The following is a 25,135-nucleotide window of genomic DNA, read 5'->3' on the forward strand; positions in this document are numbered from 1 at the left end:
CCAATATTTTACATGCAACAATCTTAATAAATATTCCAGAATAGAAGATCTATGAATTTAACTTTTGTTTGTATAGATGACAGATTGTTTATCAATTAATGTAAATAGATTAAAAATTCTTTATCTGCTGAAACTTGGAATAACTGCCAACAATCGGAAAACCAAATGTATAAGATTTAAGAAATCGCCCATCATTTCTTCCATGATGCATATAATAATTATGTATCAATAAAATAAACATAAATAATATCAAAATATGATATTCTTGATCGTCTAATTAAGATTATTCTTCTTCCGTTTATTGTTTTTTTATTCTTGGATCGCACGTGTCAAAAAACAAATGATTTGATTTTCAATTGACAATTATCTTGGTATCCTAAATAATCCTAAACGGAGAAAAAAAGTGAAAAAGAGAGAGAGAGAGAGAAAGAAAGAGAGAGAATGAGAGAACGACCACTATAATGCATTGATGTTTTCTTTTGTAGTTAATAATTTTAACGAGTTATAAAAAATATGATAAAATATATGATAAATTCATATAATGCGAAAAAGCATTATATATCTACTAAATTTGTCAATCAAATAAAAAATTGTTTAATCTGCTATTTCTTACAATTATTTTTCCATTTTTTATTTTATGATATAAAATTTCGTGAGATTCTATTGCAACATCTCAACTGCATTTAATAGTATTATAATTAGGGAAAGAATTATTAGGATTAGAATTATTCTTACATCTATTATATCGAATATGTGACATAATTTATTTTTAGCATAGTTAGAATTTTATTTATTTTATAACCGTAAAGACATGTTTTTAAGCGATCATATCATATCATATCATAATGTCCATTTACATTTCAATGATACAGAGTTACTTTGTAATAAATCGGAATTATTTAATTAAATATTTGCAAACTCTATCATAAACAAAAAACAAATTACTTTAAAAACCTTTTTCTGCTTCTTTTTCAAAATTGTTATCTTATATTATATAATATGTTTCATATAATATATAAATTATATAACTATCGCTATTGCTTAAATCGCGTTTATGTGTTCTTTCTTTCCTATTTATCTAATAATCGTGTATCGATTTTTTGTTTCTACTATTGTATCAAAAATTTACACGGAAAAAAAATTGTTTCTACCACAGCTAATTATGGTTTGCTGAAACTATATTTGCTGCTATAGCAACCAAATTTGCTACTACATAACAAATATTTGCTGCTATTGCTAATACGTCGATGCAGTAGCAAAATATCGTAGATAGTCGCATGTCTGTTACAGTCATTTTATTTAGCAACATAAAGTTAACTGTTCTAGCTACTTAATATATCTACGGAAAAGAAAATTTTGTCTGTTATAGCTAATCATGTTTGCTGAAATTATATTTGCTACTAAATTTGCTGCTATACAAGAAAAGTTAGCTGTCCTAGCTATCTGATATATCTCTTCGTCGACGTTCGTTTTTTGTTTTCAACGACGCGGTGTATGACGCAACAGTAGTACATGCAGTATAACACGCAATACGTTAAACTCTGCTGAATATTAGACGGACGTAATATTTTGTTAAACAATTTCTTGTCTTTTGAAGCTTATTTCAAGAATATGTCGGACATAAGTGCGTGTAGTTTATTAACAAAATGGGGATTCTCTTCTGAAATAACAGCGAATTTTACAGGTAAGTACAGGTTAACTTATTTTCGACAAAAAAAGCAAGAGCAAGGGCCTTAGTAGAATGATTGTAATTTCAAGACAATGATTTCATGCTCTTTGCCTAATGTTTTAATTGTGTTTGTTTTAAGTAAGGCATAATACTGTGTTCAGGTCTTCAACTTCATATAATAGAAATCAATCTGAAATCTCGGTCTAAGAAATGTGTAATAAAATTGCTGCTCTTCCATAAAAACTGCGAGTTGATTTGCTATATATTTCTTAAACCAAGATCTTGGATCGATTTTTGTTATCGTGGACACAAGGCTTTACATGGATTTACATATGTACACGAAAACAATATTTACAAGAAATAAATGTATGTATGTAAATATTCAAAAATAACAATTTTAGTGTATGACTAATAATACTAATAATATATAAACATTTTATAAATATTGTCTTGAACATTGCAAATCATTCTGCTAAGACCTAATATACCTTTTCTCACGACAATCTATTCTCTTCTTTTACCAATTACAACATTTCACGCGTATTATCTTAATATATTCATTAGAGTATAGTGTTATTTTGTAGTTTTATGTTTTTGTAGTTATTAATTGCATAATATATTAGTTGCTAAAATTATTTAAAATTGTTTTACAATACTTTGCACAGTGTTAGAACTTTCTTTATAATATGTTTGTTTTAATTCCTATCTTGTTACTTGAGATAGTTAAGTTTTTCTCTCTTGTCGTTTGTAACTATTCATTACAAACAGTAAGAAAAAAAATATTATATAATAAAATACATAAAATAGTCTTATTGATAATTTACTGTTTAATATTTAAATCTGATATATCTGATATATGTATTTTTTATTTGCATTTTAGCTCAAAAAATTGAAATAGATCAATTTAATATTTTAACAGAAGAAGATCTGAAAAGTTTAATCCCAAGTATAGGACCTCGAAGAAAATTTCAAAGTATTGTAAAATATTTTACAATACTTTGAATATTTTTCAAATGAAAGAGAGGTATTCATTTACATTTTACATTTTCTATACATTTCTTTGTTGAGGCAATTTATATTTCTATATAAATAAAATTGGCATAAATGTTTGTTAAGATTCAACAATCATATCCAGAAAATTCTAATATAATTCATCAAGAATCATCAGTACAACAGGAACAAATAGAAAAAACTACACAAAAAAATATAGAGTGTAATACAAATACTCAAGATATTGTTATATACTATCTACAATCATTACCTGAAACCCAGCATAGTCTCTCAGACAACATCTCTATTGTTACAACAAGTGAACTTAGTGGTGAGAACAGAGAACTATCTAATCTAATCATTTAATATTAACGATTATTAAACAATAATAACTGTTTTCTGATTAGATGCATCACTTGAAAAAAAAGAAAATCAATCACTGAAACGACGTTTGACTGATGATGAATATGTAAGAATGTTACATATTACATTAACAATAATATTTTAATTTGTTATGTTTCTTATTATTATGTTTATCATTGCAGGATCTTGAAACTGTGTTAAAAAAATCTGAAGGCTTGTTGGTGCTAAGTTCATACCAGAAAGAAAAAAAGTTGAATAATGATATGCGAAACAAATTTGCAAAACTAATTGTTAGTAATGAGCTATCACCTAACATAAACTCCAGTATTACGAGTAGCAGAGCATTATTTTTAAGCGGAGAAGTACAAAAATTATTTCCTACTGAAGAAAAAGTAAGTTTAGCGCGTATATAATAATAATAATAATAATAATAATAACAAAATAATAAAACACATATAAAAATAATACATATAAAATAAACAAAATATATATAAAAATAATAAAAAACAATTATACAATTTTGATGGATATTTGACACACACTCATCTTTGTATGTCGCGCCCACGTATGGTGGTGCTAGTAGCATTAAGTCTCACGTGTATTCTTACGCGCGCCTATTTTTCATGCGGACCGTGTACTTTCTTCTTCTTCTTGTCCTGTAGCTCGTTAAGCAACGAAACATATATTACACATAATAAAGTTACTTTGTACTAAATACCCAACAAGGTTATGGGCCCAGAGACGACTCCAGTGCACGTAATTAAGGCAAGTAATGTGCACGCAAATAGTTATAACTGGGCATAAGTTGAAAAAGAATATTTAGAACGGAAAGAATTAAAGTGAGGTTATATAGAAACGAAAGCCACGTGTAAGTATATTTCGCACAAGATAAAAATGGCTTCAGCAATGCAATCGATTGATCGGATCGACAAGTTAAATAGTAATAATTATCGATCTTGGAAATTCAATATGAAAATGGCATTAATACAGCGAGAATTATGGAAACACGTAACTGGTGAAGCGACAAGACCGACAGACAATGAAAATGAGATAGACCGGTATAATCGCACAGAAGAAAAGGCGTTAGCAGCAATCGCCCTAAGTGTGGAGCCTGAGCAGCAAGGACATATTATAGATTGCAAAACAGCATCTAATGCATGGGAAGCATTGAAAAGAGTCTTCGAACCAAAGTCAAGACCAAGAATATTGCAATTGAAAAAGCAAATGGTATCGATACAATTGGAGTCTGAGGAATCTATGACTTCGTACCTAGGAAGAATAAAGACATGCAGCGATAGTTTAAAAGAAGCCGGACATGAAATTAAGGATGACGATCTGGCGTATGCAATGTTATCTGGTCTGCCGGACAGTTATGAAGGGATCGTCATGACACTAGCAAACTTAGATGATTCCTAGTTCAAGTCGTAGATAAGAGAAATACTGTTCGGAGATAAGAGAAATACTGTTAAGCGAATACGACAGAAGAGCAGCAAAGGAATCTAATAAAGCAGGAGGGCAGAAAGAAGCGTATCATCAAACTAAGGAAGCATCACGTCAGACTACAGAATCCAGGAAAGAAGAGAGAAAATGTTTCAAATGCGGTAAACAAGGACACATAGCGAAAAGTTGTAAAATGTTAAATATGAAGACGAATTATAAGACTAATGTACTTAAGCATAAGGATACATTTTTGTTAGAGATAAATAATACTCAATTAGACGATTGTTGGTTACTAGATAGTGACGCAACGCATCATATATGCAAACATAGGCATTTATTTAGAAATTATAGGCAAATAACCAAAGAAAGAGTTTATTCAGCTGATAATCATACAGAAGGTGATTTAATAGCAATAGGAGTCGGCGATGTTAAAATAGAAACCTGTGTTAATAATAATATATTTGGTTTAACTTTGCAGGATGTTTACCATGTACCTAATGTAAGAAGAAATTTGTTATCAGTGTCGCAAATAGAAAGGAAAGACAAAAGATTAATTTTTGATAACGGTAAGGTAAAGATTTTTAATAAGAAAACTAGGAAGATAATGGGGGAAGCGTTTGACAAAAACGGTTTGTACATCATGAAAGCAGAAAATATTAATGGTAGGTCAAATCAAACAGAAACATATTGTAGACAGTAGTAAAGTAAATGAAAGCCACAAATGGCACCAAAGATTCTGTCATATAAATATTAAAAACATTAAAGAATTATCTACGAAAAATTTAGTTCGAGGTTTAGAAAACGCAAATATTGATAATATTCATTGCCAAGGATGTAGTATCGGTAAGTCTACAAAAGCTCCGTGTAAACAAATAAAAGGTAGACAGACAAAGAATGTAATAGAATTAATTCACTCAGATTTATGCGGACCTATGCCTTCAAAGTCAATAGGAGGATCAAAATATTTTCTTACGTTCACTGACGATTATTCGAGAAAAACTATTGTATATTGCTTAAAAGGTAAAGACGAGGTAATAAGTTATGTACGTAAATATATAGCTAGAGTAGAGCGAGAAACGGATCGAAAGGTAAAGAAAATTAGGACAGATAATGGGTTAGAATTTTGCAACAAACAACTTATAAACTTATTTAGCGAATTAGGAATAAAACATGAACGAACAAATACATACACGCCGCAGATGAATGGTGTTGCAGAAAGAGTTAATCGCACATTATTAGACATGATACGTTCGATGTTGAAGACAGCACAATTACCTGAAAGATTCTGGGCAGAAGCAATATTAGCAGCATGTTATGTCAAGAATAGAGCTATACATTCGGCGATCGACGATGATACACCGGAAGGAGTCTGGACCGGAAACCAGCCGAGTGTGAAACATTTAAAAATGTATGGGTGTCTAGCGTATGCAAATGTACCAAAACAAAATAGGCGTAAACTCGATCCAAGAGCAAGGGAATGTATATTCGTAGGATATTCAAATAAAACTAAAGGATATAGATTATGGGACCCTGATGTGGATGATATTATTCAAACTAAGCATGTAGAGTTCATAGAGGAATTATGCGGTTTTGAGTATATTTATAAAAGGAAAACATATAACATTCCGATTAATGAAAATAAGGACGAAAATGAAGTGGATAATGAAACTACAATCAAAAGAACAGATCCACAAATATGTAAGAATAAAGATTGTGAAACTAGCGAATTACAAACATCGGAAGAAGAGGAAGTAGAGTGTGAGGCCGAAAAGAATAGCGGTACATACAATTTACGAAAAACACCGGCACGAAATAAGACAACAGTTTATACACCGAAAAGCGAAAAGATAGTTAGAAATCCTTGGGGTCGCCCAGGTAAACCAAAAGATATTGAAATTAATTTAACAGAGATAATAGAACCGACAACATTCGAGCAAGCGATGGAATCACTTCAATGTAATGAATGGAAAATAGCTATGGAAGATGAACTTCGTAGTTTAGAAAGTAGAGATACATGGGAAATAATTAATAAAGTAGAACATGTTAAATGTATCGGTAGTAAATGGGTTTATAAAGTAAAAACTGATCCAAATGGAAAAATAATCAAATACAAAGCTAGATTAGTCGCACAAGGTTATAATCAAAAGAAAGATGTAGATTATTTTGAGTCATATGCACCAGTCACAAACATTTCAACAATTAGATTATTATTAGCTATGTCAATATCTCAAGGTTGGAAAGTACATCACTTAGACGTTAAATGTGCGTACTTATACGGGAAACTCGCGGAGGATATATATATGAAACTGCCTCCAGGATATGATGAGTCAGGTACGAAAATAGCAAAATTAAAGAAACCGATTTATGGATTAAAACAATCCGGTCGAAATTGGAATAATACTATTGATATATTCCTAACTAAAAACGGATTCCAAAGATTGAAAAGCAATAATTGCGTATATATGTATAAAAATGATCTTATATTAACTATATATGTAGATGATATCGTGTTATTTACTAAGAACATAGATAAGTTAGAGAGAGTTAAGTTATTGTTAATGTCACAATATGAAATAAGAAACTTAGGAAAAGTATCGTATTTATTAGGCATAAGAATAGATTATAATGAACAAAACATGAAATTATCTCAAGAGTTATACACGGTGAGTCATTTTAATCTATAATCCCAATTATCTCGTTGGCAAAGCATGACAGAGAAAAAATTTTCCCACAAAAGTTGTTTGTTTCTTTGGGGGCCATAAGATGGCACCATTGGTTTGACCTTGAAGAGTCATTTGAAGGTCACGTGAAGGTCACCTTCAATTTCTTAAATGGAACCTACATTTTCTCATTACATATTCTTGTAGCTTATCTCGAGAGCTTTCCAAAACAGTATAATTAAGTTAATTTTCATTAAGTACTTTCCGAGTTATGAGGCTTGAAGTCATTTCTTAATTTTGCATAAACCATAAAATATCTAGTAAGATATTCATTTTTCGATTATCTTACCTTAATTCTTTTATGTACAAAATAATGAGAGGAATCGATTGGTGTAAAGAAAACACATAGTTGTTTTTGAGAAAAAATATGTAATTGTTAATTGCAAATTACATATTTTTTCTCAAAAACAACTATGTGTTTTCTTTACACCAATCGATTCCTCTCATTATTTTGTACATAAAAGAATTAAGGTAAGATAATCGAAAAATGAATATCTTACTAGATATTTTATGGTTTATGTAAAATTAAGAAATGATTTCAAGCCTCATAACTCGGAAAGTACTTAATGAAAACTAACTTAATTATAATGTTTTGGAAAGCTCTCGATATAAGCTACAAGAATATGTAATGAGAAAATGTAGGTTCCATTTAAGAAATTGAAGGTGACCTTCACGTGACCTTCAAATGACTCTTCAAGGTCAAACCAATAGTGCCATCTTATGGCCCCCAAAGAAACAAACAACTTTTGTGGGAAAATTTTTTCTCTGTCATGCTTTGCCAACGAGATAATTGGGATTATAGATTAAAATGACTCACCGTGTATATAAAAAGGTTATTAAATGAGTATAACATAAATGAATGTAAAACAACGAAAACACCCGTTGAATTAGGTGTAAAATTATCAAAACATGACTGTCCTTCAGATGAATGTGAAAAAGAAGAAATGAAAAATGTACCATATAGGCAACTCATTGGTTCTTTAATGTACGTAGCATTAGCGACGCGTCCAGATATATTATATATAACAACAAAATTATCACAATTTGTTTCAAATCCCGGAAAGATACATTGGATGCAGGCTAAAAGAGTTTTGAAGTACTTAACTACGACAATAAATAAAGTTCTAACATACAGCATAGGTAATAATGAAATAGAAATATTTAGTGATGCAGATTGGGCATCAGACATGGATAGGCATTCCTACAGCGGAATGGTAGTATTTTTAGGAGGAAACGCTATTTCATGGAAATCAAATAAACAAAAGTCTATATCTACTTCCACAATGGAAGCTGAATATGTAGCGTTGGCAATGCTGTTAAAGAAATCATAAGTATGAATATGATGTTTGAAGAATTGCGAAATTCACTCAGTATTGATATACCATGTAAACCATATGTTATCAGATGTGACAATAGATCAGCAATTGATTTTACATTAAATAGAGTAGAAAGATCAAAAACTAAGCACATAGATATCGCTTATCATATAACTAGAGAAAAATACGAAGAAGGCTTAATAAAGTTAAAATATGTCTCATCTGGTGACAACGTAGCAGATATATTTACAAAAAGATTACCGTATAATATAATAAAAACGCATGTGAAAAAGTTAAAACTTTATGAAATTAATAGTTTGTCAGGATAAATTGTGTGTCAAAAGTGGGGGAATTGATGGATATTTGACACACACTCATCTTTGTATGTCGCGCCCACGTATGGTGGTGCTAATAGCATTAAGTCTCACGTGTATTCTTACGCGCGCCTATTTTTCATGCGGACCGTGTACTTTCTTCTTCTTCTTGTCCTGTAACTCGTTAAGCAACGAAACATATATTACACATAATAAAGTTACTTTATACTAAATACCCAACAAATTTGTTCGCGAGTGAATTCGAACTGCCGCGACGGCGAAGACTTTGCGTGCGCGACGGACGGTCGACCACAGATAGTTTATTAAAACAAAGGGACTCCACACGATTAGTAATGAAGACGATCCACGACACGTAATTTTTTTTGTGTTTTTTGATTTTTATTATTAGACGACACCACAATTATAATTTAATAAAAGAAATATATATATATATACAAGGCTGAAAAGCTAATGTGCTTTCAGATTATCGAGCGACTGAGTACGGCGGTTTATCGAAGCGGTTTATCAAAATGCGGTTTTGCGAGAAGTGCTAGACTGCGAGGGGCCCATGTGTGGTGCCCGTTATATAGCGTGCGTAATTTTGGGCCCGTTGCAACGTGGACCAATAAATTTTATAATTTGACGGTGACCTCAGGGCGCCGCGTACAATTGGCCGCCGATGAGGTCTGACGTCGGCTTTTTCGCGGTTGCCATGCGCGCAGTCTTTTTGGATCAGCTGATTGGCAATCAGCTGATCGTGACGTATGGGCGCGCATGCCCGTACGTTACGCTGATTTTGTCGACGGTTGATGTTGTTATTGTTAAGGTGGAAGCACATAAAATTGCAGGAGCACATAACCATAAGCATAAGAAAATTGATTGGTTCATTTTCTTATGCATATATTTGTGGACCAATCAATTTCCTTATGCTTATGGTTATGCGCCTATGCAGTTTTATGTGCTTTTACCTTTAATGTTTATGATCAGCGTTTCTCGATCGATGAAAAAGTGCGAGATAACGGAAACGGTCGCGTTTTTGTGAAGGATCGAAAGCTCGAGAAGATTTTTGATGCCCGTTAAATTTGAATTCTCGTATTATAGAATATTATTTGAAATATTTTTATGATTCTCGAACACAATTTATATACATATAAAAATAACAGAAATAAATAACATAAATATACAATTTATATTGTTATTCTTGTCTGCAATTATCTTATTAACATTATTTGTTTTTGTAGAGTGTTTGGTATATAAAGAATAAAAAAGGAGAATCACAAGGAAGAGGTAAAATTCTTACAAAATATTATTCTATGCGAAGACAACTTATCAAAGCTGGTTTGTTGGCTATAAAGTCTATTATACCTACTACAACAATTGTAACTAAAAGTAAGTTTTGCTTAGAAAAGTTTAAATATGTTGCAAAAAAAACATGAATTTAAAGAGATATTTATATTAGTAATATACGTACATTTGTGTTTATATATTGTTCTGTGTATATATGTATCTATACAATAAATAATGTTTATAACAACAAATTATTTACAAAGAATATTATTAATATTTTATCATTATTTATAGATGAGCTGAGTGATGATGACTTCGCCAATTATGAAGAATATTTGTTATGGCTGAAGAATAATTCTATACTATGGCAAAAAGTAATTACATACTGAATTCAGACTTCAAAAAAGTTCAAGATCTTATAAATAATAATCAGCCTTGCCATGAGTATATGGGCCAGTTTCCAACTCTCTCTGATCCATTAGATTATCTATTAGTGAGTATATAACATGTAACTATAGTATCTATTAAATAATTCAAAACATGGATTTTTAAATCACAGTTTTCACTTTTTTACTTTAGACAACATTGTATTGAACATAATTCACAAAACATATATATATATATATATATATATATATATATATATATATAAAATTTTTTGCACTTGAAATAAAATAAAATGTTAATACAAATATTTTTTTAAGCTGGAACAAGATTTTGAAATATTACATCCAGATCGTAATTTAAAACTTGATATTGCTTGGCCACGATTATCAGAATTTGTAACTAATAGAGTAAATTCTAAAGCTAAAAAACGTTTGGATAATGTTGCGACACCTGGTAAGATTTTAATATTTTCTTTTATAGTGATATTGTCTAATAATTATATTCAATTTATTTTTCTAGTAATATATTTTATATTTCTACAGAGGGTACCAAAGTTGTAATTCTATCATTAATGCCTCATTTATTCCCTATAATCACAGTAAAAAAAGGTAAACCAAGAGATTGGAGACCTTCTAGAGAAGAATGTGAAGAAGCATTTCTTTTACATGTGAAGGGGTAAATATGCAATTAAATTGAATACACTTTCCAATTTTTCCTTTTCCACACGTTAGATTCTTTGGAATTAAAATCTATGTTATATTACAATAAAATTTGAATTTTTTTAAATATTATACTAGAAATACGTTTATATTTTGCAGACAATTACTGATCTGGATGCTAGATTAGAAGAGCGTGCGAAAAAATTGAAATCATTTGGTCTGACCTCACAGCCCGTTGCAGTGATAGTTGGTCCCAACTTTGATGAAATTCATCAGTGCTTCGTGATAATCAACGAGTTAAGATATCAGGTAGAAACACCACTAAAAAGTGTAGACTTCGTGTTTAAATCATGTAATGCTTTAAACCTTCAATATCCTCCCGAAGTAGGAACTCTTTATGTTTTTGCAAAGAGCTGTATATGATTTTGAAACTTTATGGGATAAGCATAAAAATTCTCAACTTACTTCTAATGCTCTTGCTTTGATTGAAGAATACAAAAAATTATAAGTCCTTTTCCAAAAGTATTTCAATTGCAATCATGCCTACGTTTTTTTTATTTGTTTCTCTCTTTTAAATATGGGTCTTAATTGTGATATTGATGATTTTGAAGTAGAATGAAGTACAAAGTGGATTTTTACTAAATATGAAGACTTACTGTATTCTTTACATCATCCTATATAATCATATACTTTTTATATCCTACTTTTCTGTTTATATTTTTGTGTATAATATCATATATTTTATGAAAAGATTTATTTTATGTTAAACTGGATATATAAATTTATTTATTAATATTACATAAATAAAGCACACACAATTATATTCATTATTATAAAGTGATAATAATATTATAACATTATAATATTATTATCATTTTATTATACTTATATACACTACTCAAAAGAATCTAGGGAACACTTTTCATACCCTAAAAATTGGGCTATTTTCAAACCGCTGAAACTCGTCGAAAAATCATCGTAGAAAAAAAATTAAAAAAGCATTTTGAAGCATGAAGTTTCAACTTTAACGCGCTATCGGTGGTTTTTTGAAAATCTTTTATCTTCCTTATTCTGCGCTTTAAAAAGGAACACACTGTTTAGTTCCTTAAAATTATGTATTTTTAACACGCTGCAACTTGATGAAAGAAATTTTTTTCGAGAAATTCAACTCAATCTCTATAAATTACAACATTTTCTCTGTAAAATGCTTTTTTAAAAATCTTTCTACGATTTTTTTTGACCGAGTAATGCGATTTTGAAAATAAACCAGTATTTTTTAGATATGATATCGATACTCGGTGAAAAATCATCGTAGATGAAAAATAAAAAAAGCATTTTGAAGCTTGAAACTTCAACTTTAACGCGCTATCGTTAGATTTTTTTAAATTTTTTATCTTCTTTTTTCTACGCTTTAGAAAAGAACATTGTGTTTTTCCTTAAAATTACGTTTCTTTGACACTCTGCAGTTCGATAAAAAAATTTTTCTCAAAAAATTCAACTCAAGATCCATAAACTACAACATTTTACCTACAAAACGCTTTTTTAAAAACCTTCCTACGATTTTTTTTTGACCGAGCTACATAACTTCGAAATCAATATGAAGAAGAACGTCTGCAAGCGGTAATTGATCAGAGAGGAGGTAACACACGCTATTAAACACATATGCACTCCCGCGCGCACGCGTGCTGGCGCACACACACACACACAGAGAGAGAGAGAGAGAGAGAGCAGAGAGGGTTTGGAGTCATTAAATACTGCAGGAGTGACGCACTGCGGGGTCCTTATCTCTGCTATGTAACACACACACACACACACACACACACACACACACACACACACACACACACAACACATGATGTGCAAAATCCGATCGACAACCTCCACGTGGTGCACATTGGATAACGCTAATGCCGGCGGTATACATCATTTTACATATTGGTTTCGAAGTTATGTAGCTCGGTCAAAAAAAGTCATAGGAAAGTTTTTAAAAAAGTGTTTTGTAGGTAAAATGTTGTAGTTTATGGATCTTGAGTTGAATTTTTTGAGAAAAATTTTTTTATCGAACTGCAGAGTGTCAAAGAAACGTAATTTTAAGGAAAAACACAATGTTCTTTTCTAAAGCGCAGAAAAAAGAAGATAAAAAATTTAAAAAACGATAGCGCGTTAAAGTTGAAGTTTCAAGCTTTAAAATGCTTTTTTTATTTTTCATCTACGATGATTTTTCACCGAGTATCGATATCATATCTAAAAAATACTGGTTTATTTTCAAAATCGCATTACTCGGTCAAAAAAAATCGTAGAAAGATTTTTAAAAAAGCATTTTACAGAGAAAATGTTGTAATTTATAGAGATTGAGTTGAATTTCTCGAAAAAAATTTCTTTCATCAAGTTGCAGCGTGTTAAAAATACATAATTTTAAGGAACTAAACAGTGTGTTCCTTTTTAAAGCGCAGAATAAGGAAGATAAAAGATTTTTAAAAAATCACCAATAGCGCGTTAAAGTTGAAACTTCATGCTTCAAAATGCTTTTTTAATTTTTTTTCTACGATGATTTTTCGACGAGTTTCAGCGGTTTGAAAATAGCCTAATTTTTAGGGTATGAAAAGTGTTCCCTAGATTCTTTTGAGTAGTATAGTTTAATTAGAATTAAGATTTATAATATTAAATATAAATAATTTCACATAGTTCTAAGTAATCTTTCTTACAATATGTTGCTAATATTCTATTTAACACAGTTTTGCAATATATATTATAATTAAATGCAATTTTGCATTTTAACATATTAATTTTAGCGTTTACGCTTACTTTTCTTGATTTCTCATTTATTTATTGTATGATTTAAAGTATACTACAAAACAAAGAAAATAAAAAAATAGGAATACTAATAATAATGGCGTAAAACCAATGCAAAATCGTATTAGATTCGATATAATTTATATAAGAATTAATAGTCATGTATACGTGTATAAAAAGTAAATATAAAATATTTTTGCATATATATGTGTAATTTATAATTTCTCTTATTTATTATTTATTTATTATTTTTTAGCCTCCGCCAATAGAATTAACAATTATTGGCTGCGTTCAGCAGAAAAAGCTGTTTTGCAACTGTTGTAAAATTCGTGAATCTGATTGGCGTATGCTCTTAGATTCAGTCAAAATTAAAAGCATGCGTCAATTAGATTCACAAATTTTACAACAGTTGCAAAGCTGTTTTTTCTGCTGAGCACAGTCAATAGCTATCGTGTTTATACCATTTTTGATACTATTTTAGCTGTAGGATATACCTCGAATATACAACGTCATTTGTGTAGATTTAGCTAAAATATTAGCTATGATACTGATATAGCTAAAATAATAGCTATAGGACTAAAACTTATAGCTCTAACAGCTAAATAACGTGCATCACTACTAATTGTTGTTGTGCATATTGCCATAGCTATTTTCTGCAATGTGTACTGCAGCTAAATCTTTAGCTGCCACAGTTACAAATGTTTCAGCTAATAAAAATAGATATCGCAGCTACAACTTTAGATGTCCATATAATACAAGCGAAGTTTAATTACAGGACCTAGTTTTTAGCTGTGAAAGCTAAATTTTTTTTTCCGTGTAATAAGATAAAAATATGAAATATTATAATATATAATAATAATTTAATAAAATTATAGCAAACAAGATTAATTATTAGTGGTTTTTGAAAAAATTTCTGTTAAAACCACATGCTTACACTAATTACTGTATTAAACATTGAGATTTTGCAATAGAATGTTACAAAATTTTATTTTATACAAATATTATAAAGATTACCTGCTAGATTCTATATAATGCGACCATCGAACGAAACACAACTCAAATGATTAAAATGAAATTGCAATTCGCGTTAAGCAGATACATAATCCAGCACAACAAATCTGCGCGAACTGATAATAAAAATCTGAAGCTTATATTTATAGCTGTCTTTCGGCTCAAGAGCGTATTAATCAGAGTTTCATATCTTAAGAAGTTGAATAAGATCACTTTAATTAAAAACTAAATGACATATTTTCATTTACATATCATTTATCTGAGAATGTAAAAATGATTATGAAATTATTTAAAAGTCAGTGAAAATCTATGATTAAAAACATTGATTTAAAATAATGATTGTTTTAAAATAAATCCATTTCAAAATCGAGATATCAATATCAACATTAACAATATATAAGGAAAAAATTTTATGTTTTTTTGCCAATTTTCAAACCATCTATCGTTTAATCAATTCGATAGATTAATAAAAGAGAGAGATACGCATTAAAATGATTACTTAGTAATTTAGCGTTTCGAATTATCTCTAGAAGAGTCTATGTGAATGACTAGTTGCGGAATTGCTAGTTGCAATTCTTGAATTTTATTTTAATTTTAATAATTTATCTTGTCATTTTCTAATCATGTGTTATATTTCGAGAGGAATTATATTTACAAAAAACACGATACAAGTATGATTATCTTCGATTTCTATTAGATTTGATGTTTTAATTCAATTCTTTTTAATGGGGTATTTCATTGTAAGAGAATAATTTCAATATAAGAGAATAAATAAAAAAAGTACATCTCTCTTAATTTAATCTGAGTAACATATTCCAAGTTTATCAAAATCGAAGAAGGATACTTGTGCTTATTTTGAAATGTTTGAATTTTTTGTAATATGTCTCATTTCTCTCTCTCTCTCTCTCTCTCTCTCTCTCTCTCTCTCTCTCTCCTCCCTTCTCTCCCTCTCTCTCGCTCTCCTTATTAAACAAATTATGAACTTTTACATATATATACAGGGTGTCCCATTTAACTTGAGACATCGAAGTAACTCGAAACCATGGCGGTTTCGATGAGAATGTTTTAAACAAAAGTTGTATGGTTTTAAGGGGGCCATAAGATGGTGTCATTGGTTTTACCTTGAAAAGTCGTTTGAAGGTCACGTGAAGGTCACCTCCAACTTTTTAAATGGGACACCCTATATACTTTTGCATATTCTTATAGCCTCGAGAGCTTTCCAAAACACTATAATAAAGTGTTTCTTCATTGAGTACTTTTCGAGTTATGAGGCTTGAAATAATTTCTTAATTTTACATAAACCATAAAATATCTAGTAAAATATTCATTTTTCGATTATCTTACCTTAATACTTTTATGTACAAAATAATGAGAGGAATCAATTGGTATAAAGAAAACACATAGTTGTTTTGAAGAAAAAATATGTAATTTGCAATTAACAATTCCATATTTTTTCTTAAAAACAACTGTATGTTTTCTTTACACCAATCGATTCCTCTCATTATTTTGTACATAAAAGTATTAAGGTAAGATAATCGAAAAATGAATATCTTGATAGATATTTTATGGTTTATGTAAAATTAAGAAATGATTTCAAGCCTCATAACTCGAAAAGTACTTAAGAGAAAAATATTTTATTATAGTGTTTTGGAAAGCTCTCGAGGTAAGCTACAAGAATATGCAATAAAAAATAGGGGGTTCCGTTTAAAAAATTCAAAGTATTTTTTATGTGACCTTGACGGTGCTATTCAAAGTCAAACTGATATGATCATTAAATAGGTTATTTTAAGCTCTACAACTTTTGTATGAAACATTTTTCTCTAAAATGCTTCTTCAAAAAGGTTCTTCAAAAAACTGCTGTTACGGTCGCTCTGATACACCCTGTATATATATATATATATATATATATATATATATATATATATATACATACACATATATACATATGTACATTTAAATATATTTTCTTAATATAAACAACATATATTGGATTTATTTAGATCGAATTACTGGGATCAAACATTCTGTGTGGATATTTTCATAATTAAAATATAATGTTTACAAAATATTTACTTCATAATGTGTAATATCCATACGGATTTTCGATTTTTGTAATGCACCGACTTGTTAGACCTCATGTACTCGTAGTATCCGTGTCAGTTCGCGTTTTCAGTTGTCATAGCAGTTTGCATGTGATTGGAACGAATCTCATATGAACTGGATGAGAAGGACGAATTATTATGTCTGTTTTCAACCGGATATCCTTTAAATACTCAATAGGTTCCAAATAAAAATTATGCACCAAAGGAGCTATCACAGCTTTCATCTCCAGCAGACCGAATCGTTGACCTACAATTCGAAGTTTATGACAAACTATCGACACGAGGAGAAACGAAACTCGCGATTAATTTACCTATGCAATTTCTCGGTCCTGCGCTGAATGGTAGATAACAATAAGGATGACGATTCTCTATCCTCTCGGGCAAAAATCTATCTGGTTCAAATACTTCTGGATTTGGCCAAAAATTGGGATCTCTGTGAACTGCGTAGATATTAAGATATATCATCGTTCCAGCGGGTACGACATATGATTCTGAAAAGCATATTATAAAATTAAAGAATAAAATTTACATAAGTTATTTTGAGATAAAATAAAATGTACATAAAGTTGTATTTTTAAAATATTAATGCATTAATCTTGTTTTACATTTGATAATATATATTCTGTACTTTGTAACATATTCAAAGATACACGTATATAAAAAAAAGTGATTAATTACGTAATTTTACATCATCTCCAGTGCATCGTGATATTAAAAACACGCTGGGATACAAACGTAATGCTTCCTTTAAACATCTTTCTAAATATAATAAATTTTGCAGTGATTTCATGTTAAGTTTCCCTCCATTTTCTTGCATCACGTTATTGATTTCAAACCTTACACGTTCCTGCATCACGTGGATAATAATTAAAATATATTCTTAATATTGTGGTATTTATGTGCATTAATATAAATAAATTCTTAATAAATTCTTAATAAATTAATATAAATTGTCCATATTTACTTTACAGATATATTAAACATTTCGATACATATATGCTAATACATATATATAGAAAAAATAGAAGAACTTGATATCTATATTACTTTAAATAAACACCGCAATTTAAATAATATATAAACAATATATAGAGAAATAGATACCTGAATATCTTTGTGTTCAGCTAATAGTAATAAAGTAAACATTATAGCCGTCGCTGTGGTATCATGACCCTGAAATCATTATAGTCATACGCACATCATCATATCATTATATAAATGATGTATACAAAGAAATTAAAAAAAATTTATAGATATATGTACTTCGAACATAAAAGTATCGACTTCCTCTCTGATATCCAAATCAGCTAAAGAATTTTCTCGAGATGCCGCTATTAAAAGATCCAACATGGCTAGTCGCTTTTTTTTAACTAGAAAAATAGCATATTAATAGCGATTTCATTTTTGCGTGCATTAATTAAACATTGTTCTTATTTAAATTTCAAACTCTATTATAAATACAATGATGGTTTATTGAATTTATAGCAGATGTTGTACCATTACGTGTGATTATGTGTTTAATATAAATAATATAAGTATAATTTATAATATTAGAATACGTAATCATACTTAAATTAGAACCTCTAATCTTTTACATACTTCCAAATACTTCCACATCTTCTGTCTCCTTGTTACTTTCAAGATTTTTTAAGTACCGATCGTTGGTACGTTCATGATAAAGCTTCCTTTCCGCAATAATCTACACACGAATACAATATTTAATTTTTAATGATTTTTCGTATTAATAACAATGCAATTTTATACATATAAATGCTTGAAGGATTTAAATTAAAGTGTTTTATTACGTACTTTTTCTGTAAATCCATGCAATATTTTTAAGATTTTCTTTTGCTTTCTTCCTTGTGGCAACAATGAGAACAACATATCATTGTACAACCAAGGCCTGAATGCTCTAAATCGTAATTCAATAAGTTATATAATTCCAATAATAATGTGATATTGTAAAAGTCTTATTTTTAAAATGTTATTTAAAAGCCATCCTGAAATGTCAAACTAATCTTTAAATAATTATGTATAAAAGATTAAAAATTTTAAATTATATTTGTTACGAAAAAGATAGGAACTCCTAAAAACATTGTACTTTTGTTTTAGTTATAGATTTTTTGATCTATAGATTTTTTAAAATAATTTCTTCTTAAATCTTATTAGACAATTCATTTTCTTTCTTAATTTTACAACATTTATAACATTTCCCATCTTTTTAACATTTCAAAATAATTTTTATTTTATAACGAAACATTTAGCATAAACAGTACATTTTCATTGCAGCTCGTCCGTTTAAACGAATTGATATCCTTTATTAATCGTTTATCTTTTTATAATTAATGTGTAATATATCTATGAGAGACCTTTTAAGGTATTATTAAGATCTCTTTTAAGATAATTTATATATATATATATATATATATATATAAATATATATATATATATATATATATATAAATCATATTTTGAAATATCATAGACATATTACACAATTATGTATTTACTGTATACATATAAATTACCTATAAACTATCAGTTCGATTATATCGTGAATCGCATTTCGATATTGTTGCTGAAATTCACCAAGTGTTTCTAAAGAGACACCCATCGCAGTTTCTATAAATACATTTATTATATATGATATAAATAACAGTCAAAGATTATCATAGCTGACTATTTGATGAGCAGTTTTCAGTATAAAAAACCGAATATTATCTATCTCCATTGAGGCGATACATTATACAGGGTGTCCCGCAACTAACGCTTGATATTTTAAAGGCAGATTCTCTGGCCAATTTAAAAACGATTTTTCCTCAGCGAAAATGTCGCGGCACTAATAGTTTTCGAGTTATAAACGATTGAAAATAAAGGGTTTTTCGCAAACTAAGGCTTATGGGAATAAAATATTAATAAAGTAACATTCTTTAGTTAATTTTATGTAAAGTTTACTTTAATAGAATTTTAATTTAAGGCTTAGTTAGAAAGATACATGATGACAAAAATTGGGAATATGCAAAAAATAATGATCTCCCTTGATATTTTTGCTAAGGAAAAATCGTTTTTAAATTGGCCAGAGAATCTGCCTTTAAAATATCAAGCGTTAGATTCGGGACACCCTGTATAGGAAGAAATTATTTTCTCACCTCAAGAAATGATGATTTAAAGTGAAATTCCTATACATAACATAAAATGAGAATTTTACAGAAGCCTTACCGCATATCGCGTTTAGCGTATGTTCACTAATAAATGGCAATAAATCCTTTACTACTGACCCTCCAACATCCATCAAAGATTTTGTCATGCAATCACCTTCCTTGATCAAGGTATCAACAAACTGATTCAATATGTTAAAATGGAACGTAGGTGTTAATATCTTTCGCCGCGTTTGCCATTTAACTCCTATAACAAAACAAGTTTGCGATAAAATACAGATAATATTATATAAGATTACTATCTCTTATTTTAATGTTTGTTGATCAATCTTTAAATAACATTATTCTACATCTATTTTTCTTATATCGGACAGTTTCTTTATAATATTTTAAACCTTCTTCTCATATAGAATTACAGAAAGGAATTGTAAGTATAAACGTAGATTTATAATTCTTATTTTGTAATTCAATCTTTATGGATTAAATGGAAATAAATAGAAATAAATTAAAATTAATTAATAAAAATTGTATAAGTTCGTTTAAAATAATATTCAATTTTAATTGTAATCTCATTTTGTTTGGATTTTTCGTGGTGGAGATAGGTCGATGACAAATAGCAGAAAAGTATGTGCACGTTTATATAATAACATCAACATGTTACCTGTGCTGGTGAGAAGACCTGTGCCGAACCAAGGATGTAATACGTCATATATAAGACCTTTTTCAATGTGATTGGTGCTGCTTAGTATCGTCTAAAATCGTCGAAAACATTAAGAGAGAAACACCATTTCATTATATCTTACTCAATCTTAGATATACAAATAATTTATTAATTATATTTTAAATTATTATCTAGTCTTATCTACTATATATAGAAATATTTTATCTTTCCATCTTTTTAAGAAACATTTTTGAACAAAATCTTCCTGTGATTCGCAAGATTTTTAAATCCAGTTAAATCACACACATAATGTCTATAAAGAATTGAATTTTTTTTATTACCTCCAAATCATCTGGATGACGAATAAATACCGCAAGTAAGAAAAAACCCCAGGTTTTAAAAATTGGGTAATAATCATTATATAATGTACAGACGACCTTCCATTGTTCTTCTGAAAATTATATTATAAATATCGATATACAACAATTTTGATAGTATTACTTTTAACCTTTACTCAAATGCGTTAAAAAATAATAATGAAGAAAAGGATATTTTATAATTAAACAAATACTTATTCTAAAAAGAAGAAGAAAAAGCTCAGATAAGGAATCTATATGCAATCTTGATAAGTTCCAAAGTAAATGATTGATAAGTTTAATGTATAAATGACAGATCATTTGCTAGTTAATGTAAATAGACTAGATATATTTTGTACTTACCTGCTGATACATAGAAATGGAGGAAAGTGCCAACAAACGGAATTCCCGGTGGTCCGGGTATTAGATTAATAAGTCGCCAGTTTCTTTCATAATGCACATAATAATTATATACCAATAAAATAAATATAGATAATACCAATATAATAATAAACATCGTTTTTTAACCGTCCTGATGTTCTTGATTGTTTAATTAAGCTAATCTTTTTTGTCTATTGTTTTTTTATTCATGGATCACTCGTGACAAAATAAATACTTTTTTTGATAAATATAAAAAAGATATTTGATTTTTGACAAAATTGACAATTACTTTGATATCCTAAATAATCCTAAACACAAAAAGAGAATGAAAGAGAGTGAATGAGAAAAGGATCATTGTGTAATGCATGAATAGTATATTTTCTTATAATTAATTCTTTAAAAAAAATTATAAAAAATGATAAATTTGTTCATTGTAATGGGAAAGAATGTTGTTTATGTATTTTTGTGAATCAAATAAAAAAATTTTTAATCGGGGATTGCTTGCAATTGTTTCTCTATTTATTGTGCAAGATAAAATTTCGTGAGTTTATTGCAAAATCTTAACAGTAATTAATAGCATAATAATTAATAGTATTATAAAGAGTATTAATCTTCATCTATTATGTCAAACATTTAATATAAGTTGTTTATAGCATTATAATAATTTTATTTATTATATAACAGAAAAAAAAATGTATGTTTAAGCGTATTTAAAAATATTTGTTTAAGCATATCATAATGTCCGTTTATAATCCATTTCCGTATTTTTAAGTACTTTAAATCAATAAATATACTTTTATTGGTATGCAATGATACAAAGTTATTTTGTAATGAACCGGAGCTATTTCATTAAACAATTGTTGTAAATAAAGAATTATTTTGAAAATCATTTTCTGTTTTTTATCAAAATTGTTCCTCTATCATGATATGTTTTATATAATATATAAATTATATAATTATTGCGATTGTATATGCTTAAAAAGGGTTATTTACTTTCTTTTGTTTATCTAATCATTGCGTATCGTCTTTATGTAATTATTATATTAAACATTTCCACAAAATTAATATATTATACATTTAATAAGATAATAATAATATAAAATATTGTAATATATAATATATTGTAATATATATAATTTAATAAAATTATAGCAATTATAGTAATCAACAAAATTAACTTGTGTTATTTGAAAAAATCTATAAAATTACTTAAAACTACTTACACTAATTATTGTATTAAACATTGGAATTTTGCAAAATAATGTTACAAAATTTTATTTTATACAAATATTATAAAAATTACCTGATAGATTCTATATAATGCGACGATCAAACGAAACACAATTTAAATGATTAAAATGAAATTGCAATTTGCGCAATTAAACAAATGCATAATCTAGTACAACAAATCTGCATGAACTGATAATAAATATCTGAAGCTTACATTTATATATATACTAGACACTACAAAGTACGCTACGCGCGCCACTACAATTTTTCATTCCTCTCAACAACTATCAAATTATTAATCCTTGCGATCCACGATGACAGTCGGTCGATGTTCCGAATATAATATACAATGCAAATCGGGACAATCAATTAGCATCGCGAAAAAGCGGCAACAATACTCGCGAGAATCGATTTAACCTTTTTTAAAAGCGAAGTTCCATATCCTAGAAACAGATAGTTAGAAGCATACGTAAGAAGCAGACAGTTCAATAATCCCACCTTAATTAAAGACTAAATGATATATTCTCATTTACATCTATCTGAATGTGAAAATGATTGATGATGATGATAATGAAACTATTTCAAAGTCAGACGTCAGATTAAAAGCATTAATTTAAAATTAATTTAAAATACGATTGTTTCCGTTTAAAATCTTTTTCAAAATCGAGATATCAACATCTTGATATCAACAATATATAAGGAAATGTATGTAAGACAATATATAAGGACAAGATTTTATTTCTTTTACCAATTTTTACATCAAATCTTCTAACGCTTCATCAATTCGACAAATCAATAAATAAGAAAGAAATAGAGGAAGAGAGAGACTCGCATTAGGCGATTATTTAGTAATTTATCACTTCAAATTATCTCTAATAACGTCAACAAATGATGCTAGTTGTTATTCTTGAATTTTATTCTATTTTTAATAATTGTTCTTATCGTTTTCTAGACACGTGTTATATTTCGAGAGAGATTATGCTCATAAGAAACAGGACACAAATATAATTGCTTATGACACCAACGAGATAATATTAAAGACCGATAACCTTGGATAAATTTTTGTGACCACCAAGTAAACTCGGATGTAGTAGAAGATTGATGATATTACCAGTTTAATAATATTGAAGACAATTACAAGAGTTATTTAAATCATGCGAGTATATCAGATCATTCAGCTATTGTTTTATTATCGCAAATGTATAAATGTATCTTTTATGTACCATCTTGTATGTCTCAAGAATAACAAAATAAACAATTTATTGTATCAAATCACTATTTTACTATCGACAATGCAAACATTTTGTTACCTACAGTAGCACTTAGCACGTTTCTTTCTGGTCGAGCTAAATCCCATAAGGCCATTGGTCTTTAATAGTATCTTGTCGGTGCTTACGATTTGATATTGTAAAAGTCAATTATCTTTAATAGGGTATTGCACTGTAAGAGAATAAATTTAATCTAAGAGAACATATAAAAAAAATACATCTTCCTTAATTTAATCTAGGTAACAAAGTTCATCAAAATCGCAGAAGGATACTTGTGCCTTTTTTGTAAGATTTTTGAGTTTTTTTTAAGATCATCTCTCTCTCCCCCCTCCCCCTATCTCTCCCTCCCTCCCTCCCTCCCTCTCCTCCCTTCTCTCCCTCCCTCTCCTTATTTAATAAATTATGAACTTTTATTTATTAGAATTCACATTCGATGCAATATAATTCGGAAGAACAATAAAATTTCGATGTAGCTCTGTCTAATCAACAAATTTTGTCTATTGCCTTATGCCCATTTCAGCCAGAGTAAGTGCATTAATATCGATAATATTAATCTTATATTTGCAATGAAACGATAATAGAGTATCAAAGATCATACAAAAATCTTAGTTCGCTAAATATTTCGCTAATTTCGCATTTATATACATTAATCTAATTAGTTAATTAAATTACGTCATTATATTGATATTAAAAGCAACATGATAATAAAACAAGATATCAAGTTCATGAAAAAATTGTTCAAAAAATTATTGTGCAAGAAAATGTTATTGAATTTTATTGCTTAAGTCTCCTTTTTTGTCTACAAATGTTATCTCCTTTGGAATATGCTCTTTTGAAATTTATTGAGAATAGCTGTACCCTGCGCGCGCTGCTACGCCTACAAAAATCGAATTTAAAGAGAACTCGTTATAACAATTCTGTGCTCATTTTTTTTTATTGAAGTGCTCTTGGATATACAATATTTTTTGTTTTTCCGTCTGGTGCGTAAACGATTAAATCGGAAGGTTTCCCGACGCGTGAGGTGGCCACA

At 28.9% G+C, this 25,135-nt stretch overlaps 2 protein-coding genes and 1 pseudogene across 5 annotated transcripts in view; 1 reads left to right on the plus strand and 2 right to left on the minus strand.

Annotated features, from left to right (window-relative positions):
* The window catches only part of LOC145974699 (cytochrome P450 4C1-like), a 44,853-nt gene that overhangs the window by 10,099 nt on the left and 9,619 nt on the right, over nt 1-25,135 (minus strand). The window contains exon 1 of one of the 3 annotated variants that reach the window (XM_083104723.1): nt 14,953-16,236. The exons of the other annotated variants lie outside the window; for them this stretch is intronic. The gene's annotated coding sequence lies outside the window, so the exon portion shown is untranslated. Of the gene's footprint in view, nt 1-14,952; nt 16,237-25,135 lie in introns of those variants that run through there. 3 annotated transcript variants of the gene reach the window in all.
* LOC145974753 (uncharacterized) lies at nt 1,350-14,072 on the plus strand (annotated as a pseudogene). Its single transcript, XR_014439784.1, has 10 exons — nt 1,350-1,684; nt 2,550-2,693; nt 2,786-2,990; nt 3,067-3,128; nt 3,205-3,414; nt 10,054-10,201; nt 10,394-10,592; nt 10,804-10,939; nt 11,029-11,161; nt 11,305-14,072. The product of XR_014439784.1 is annotated as an uncharacterized LOC145974753 (transcript).
* Nucleotides 16,912-23,022, minus strand: LOC145974741 (cytochrome P450 4C1-like). Its single transcript, XM_083104764.1, has 13 exons — nt 22,911-23,022; nt 21,590-21,915; nt 21,212-21,321; nt 20,871-20,961; nt 20,271-20,456; nt 19,580-19,673; nt 18,861-18,963; nt 18,651-18,750; nt 18,315-18,421; nt 18,156-18,224; nt 17,730-17,898; nt 17,363-17,542; nt 16,912-17,298 (listed from the first exon to the last, which is right to left on the minus strand). The coding sequence occupies exons 2-13, from the start codon at nt 21,741-21,743 to the stop codon at nt 17,126-17,128; spliced, it is 1,536 nt and encodes a 511-aa protein (XP_082960890.1). The 5' UTR covers nt 21,744-21,915; nt 22,911-23,022; the 3' UTR covers nt 16,912-17,125.

The sequence above is a fragment of the Camponotus vicinus genome, unplaced genomic scaffold (genome assembly GCF_025532165.1).
Source record: "Camponotus vicinus isolate PSW18456_S1 unplaced genomic scaffold, iyCamVici1.0 SCAF_1, whole genome shotgun sequence".
In the NCBI taxonomy this organism is placed as follows: Eukaryota; Metazoa; Arthropoda; class Insecta; order Hymenoptera; family Formicidae; genus Camponotus; species Camponotus vicinus.